General features: G+C 34.4%; 1 protein-coding gene across 1 annotated transcript in view; it reads right to left on the bottom strand.

Annotated features, from left to right (window-relative positions):
- Positions 1–3,647, bottom strand: part of LOC107745168 (nuclear receptor coactivator 7-like) — a 7,854-nt gene extending 4,207 nt beyond the window's left edge. The window contains exons 1-4 of the mRNA XM_016559015.1: positions 3,485–3,647; positions 3,263–3,391; positions 3,019–3,171; positions 113–208 (exon numbers count right to left, since the gene is read on the bottom strand). Coding sequence (XP_016414501.1) covers positions 113–208; positions 3,019–3,171; positions 3,263–3,391; positions 3,485–3,553 — 447 coding nt within the window. The 5' untranslated portion in view covers positions 3,554–3,647. The remainder of the gene's footprint in view (positions 1–112; positions 209–3,018; positions 3,172–3,262; positions 3,392–3,484) is intronic.
- Positions 3,648–4,435: the final 788 nt, after the last annotated feature.

The following is a 4,435-nucleotide window of genomic DNA, read 5'->3' as shown; positions in this document are numbered from 1 at the left end:
TCAGAACCAGAACCAGAACCAGAACCAGACTCAGACTCAGACTCAGACTCAGAACCAGACTCAGAACCAGAAACCAGACTCAGAACCAGAACCGGTGATCATTAGCAGCTACCTGAAACTCCGGACTGAAGCTGTAGAGGAACGTCTCTCCCGTCCCGTAGCAGTAGCTGCTGACTTTGAACGGATCGGAGGAAAACGCTCCAAAGACCTGAGGATTGATCAGATCAATATGTCAGTTTGATGGGAAAAGCTACATGACACGAATGAGTTCAAACAGGCTTAGTTTTCTTGCAAAATATAATACAATTTTGATGTTTTGTTTGTTTGTTTGTATTAGAAAAAAGCTCTTCTTGTAAATCAACATTAGAGAACGACCTGTGATGCTTTAGTGTCATGGAGATACTATAATATACCATTTTTAATCATTTATAATTTGATATTTTCTCTTTTTTAATTTATCTAAATGTTAGTTAAAGTTTTAGTAATTTAGTTGTGTCTATTTTTATTAGGTTTTGTTTTGTTTAATATGTCTATGTAGTTTTTTTAATGACCTATTTGGTTATTTTAGTACATCCAGTTAAACTAAATGAAAATGAGAAACGCTGCCTTGGAAACTAGCTGAAAAAAATATGTCCAGGTTAACTGATATTTTATTGATATTTTATTTTTATATTTTATTTCAGTTAACATTTATTTTATTTTAAATAATGATTTTTTTTTAAATGGTTTTAGCTGTAGTTTTAGTTAACTATAATAAGCAATGCCGAGGTCATGGGTTCAATTCTCATGGAATGCATGAACTGATCAAAACTAGACTTTGAATGCAATGCAAGTTGCTTTGGATAAAATCATCTGCCGAATGCATATTTGTGACCCTGGAGCACAAAACCAGTCATAAGGGTCAATTTGTCAAAATTGAGATTTATGCATCATCTGAAAGCTGAATAAATAAGCTTTCCATTGATGTATGGTTTGTTAGGATAGGACAATATTTGAAAATCTGGAATCTGAGGATGCAAAAAAATCTAAATATTGAGAAAATCATCTTTAAAGTTGTTCAAATGAAGTTCTTAGCAATGCATATTACTAATACCTCTTGCAAGCTGGTGATTCTCACATAGCCTATTAAGAACATTGCTTATGTTTCACTCAAAAATGATTGAATAAATAATAATAAATTCATATTTATTCTTAAAAAAATAGTTTGCTTTTTGCAATCACTAAGGCATTTTTTGCCTTAGAAGCTTAATGGAATTTAATACTATAGTTTAATTTTAATTAAAGTTTACATACAATGGAAAAACACTTTATTTGTGAAATTATAATATATATTATTTTGATTATTGCTGCTGTTATTTTTAATTTTATAATTATTTGGTAATTTATTTCATTGAATTGGGAAAGTAAAATGATATACAACATTTAGTGTTTGATCTAATACCTTAAATTTATGATTAAAACAAATCTAGTAGTGGAGCAAGGATAATCTAAAGAGAATCATTATTGGAAGAGTTGGAAAGTGCTTAATTTTCATGAAAATAGCCAATGCAAACTTATAAAAAAAAATACAGTGATATATAACGTAATATACCATGTATAAACCTCTAAAAAGTATTAAATATAAAATTCATATAATTTAAAATTAAATGTAGAAACATATGTATATTAGTTTGTGAAATGAAAACTTTACATTTTTATTATAAATATTGTATAATATATGTGACCCTGGAGCACAAAACATAGCATACAAAAAATTTGTAGCAATAGCCAACAATACATTGTATGGGTCACAATTATTGATTTTTCTTTTATGCCAAAAATCATTAGGATATTAAGTAAAGATCATGTTCCATGAAGATATTTAGTAAATTTCCTACCGTAAATATATCAAAACTTAATTTTTGATTAGTAATATGCATTGCTAAGAACTTCATTTGAACAACTTTAAAGATGATTTTCTCAATATTTTGATTTTTTTAGATCATACGAGCACTCACATTAACCATAACTCAGATGCAATGCATGCAAACCCACATGTGTTTGGTTGATGCAAACTGACCAAATGCATTAAATCTGACCTCAAAACCTTCTCATGTGAAAGTGCCATCAGTTCAGCGGACTCTAGAGCATTTCCTCGAAACATGCATGCTATTACTGGAAGTAAACAGTCCACGTCAGACTTCAGTTACGCAGTTCCCACTCTCCCACTGTTATTAGTGCCAGCACATCTGGAAGTGATATTAAATCTGCTTTCCAGCACACATGCGCATGAGGGAAAGTGAAAACAATCCACAATTATTCCACACTGCGTAAGAAACAGTAACTGGGGCCTTCACTGGAACTCAGCACGAGCGAAAATAGAAAAGAGCTGCTATTCTGTGCCAAAAAACCGACGTAATGCCCTGTGCATCCAAGCCTATTCTTCACAGAACAAATGGGTCATTCATACAAAACACTAAATGCACTATTAAAAACTACACTTGCAGCAGTTACAGTACATGCATTTTATTCCATTTTAATTCCACGTTCCTTCAATTCCTCAAATTACACATTTTTAAATATAAAGGTTTCAAAGAGCGTTTTACAAAGAGCCATTTTCTCAAGATCTGAGTCAATCTCAAACTAGAGTTATTTTAGTATTTCTGATATACTTTAATATTTTGATTAATATTATTAAGTTCATTAATCCTAATGATTTTTGGCATAAAAGAAAAATCTATAATTTTGACCCATACAATGTATTGTTGGCTATTGCTACAAATATCCCCCAGCGACTTAACACTGCTTTTGTGCTGCAGGGTCACATATGATAAAATGTAAGATATACTTAATTTAGCATATGTTAAATGGACTTGGCTTTCACAAAAAAGTATAATTGTTTACTTTATTTATAAATGCACATATTGAGGGTTTGACGGATGCTGCATATAACATGAATAACGCATGTGCATCTGTCTTCCAGTAAACCTGCCAGTCTTTGGATGAACGCATGAATGTAAGCGCATCTCTCCGCTGTACCTGCTTGTCCGAGTCTTTGATGACCATCAGGACGGGTCTGTCGAGCTCTCTCATCTGTCGGTATAGAGTCGTCAGGCTGGTGCCGTGCTCCGCAGTGCTGTACACCAGCTTCCAAGAGTAACCCTGAGTCCGAGCCGGGATGTGATTCATCAGCTGTGAACACACATCACACACATCGATCCATGCGCTGCACGCTTTCATCTAACACTACATCTGATCGGTGCATGCAGAATTCCGCACTTACGTGTTCCAGATGATGCTCGCTCAGAATCTGACTGTGGTCTGTTAACACTGGCAGCAGGTCATCAGATTCAGAGTCTGCGGAGCTTGCGACGCTCGGACGCCGCTTGTTCTGCTGCTTCACAGAGACGATCTGAAAGCAAACAGAGGAGATGCATCAGCTCATCCAGAAGCACATGCATGGCGTCTCTTTCTCTTAAAGCATCAGCGGTTCTTCGAAGCTCACCTCCACAAACGGCTCCTCGGATTTATTGGCATAGTATAAGATCTTAATGCTCTGCTGCATTGGCCTCATGTTGACTGCTTCTGTGTGATCTGCTGTAGCTTCTGCTGCTGTGCTCAGCTTTCTGAATGTGCTCGACAGCAGCCGTGAACAGCCTGTTTATACCGTGTTTCTCCTCCTCACGGGTCCCTCTCTCCACCCCCAGCTCACATTTCAGCTGTAGAAGACAGAAGAGGAAGCCCTGCCAAATATGGTCTGATGAGAAAAAGCGTCGCTGCTCGCTTGAGAATGCAGGAGAGGTTTCTTACCTCCAGCCACAGAGAAATATACATGCATTCATGAGATCCCTCGCTAAATAGAATTGCATTCAGTGTGCATCTGTGTTGCTTTGCCTGTTTGTTTTTGATTGGGAAAAACACTAACAATCAGTGTCATCTTATGGTTTTTATTAATGCGTTTTTGCATTTTCTGTTTTTGTTCTAAAGTTTTTGCCATTTTTATTAGTTTTTGAATCACTTTTAGTTATGTCTATATACGTTTTAGTATTTTTATTTAAGTTTTAGTGATGAAAATGAGAAATGTTGCAAACTTAAATTTTTTTTTAATGCAGTTTGATGAAAAAGCATTTAGGAGAGGGAAAGTACATTCATAAATGCATCTTTTTAATATCTCAATCTGTGAGGATTTGTTTTTCTGGCAGTGCATTATTGGAGGAACCTAAAAAAGCTGGGTCTATTGATGCTAAGTACATTTATTCTAATGATTCTCTTCAGATTTTTCAAATATTGGTCATTAAAAGAATAATCTCACACATGTATTTTGTGCACCTTTATTTTAAGTTTGCTTGAAATTGCCTTAATGTCCAGAAGATTACAGTTTGAGTTCAAAATAAACTAATAAGACATAATAACTATAAACTATAATAATATATAATACATAATATATATATATATA

The sequence above is a fragment of the Sinocyclocheilus rhinocerous genome, unplaced genomic scaffold, assembly GCF_001515625.1.
Source record: "Sinocyclocheilus rhinocerous isolate Xijiao unplaced genomic scaffold, SAMN03320098_v1.1 scaffold828, whole genome shotgun sequence".
Classification (NCBI taxonomy): Eukaryota; Metazoa; Chordata; class Actinopteri; order Cypriniformes; family Cyprinidae; genus Sinocyclocheilus; species Sinocyclocheilus rhinocerous.
This window is presented reverse-complemented; position numbering and strand designations above follow the sequence as displayed.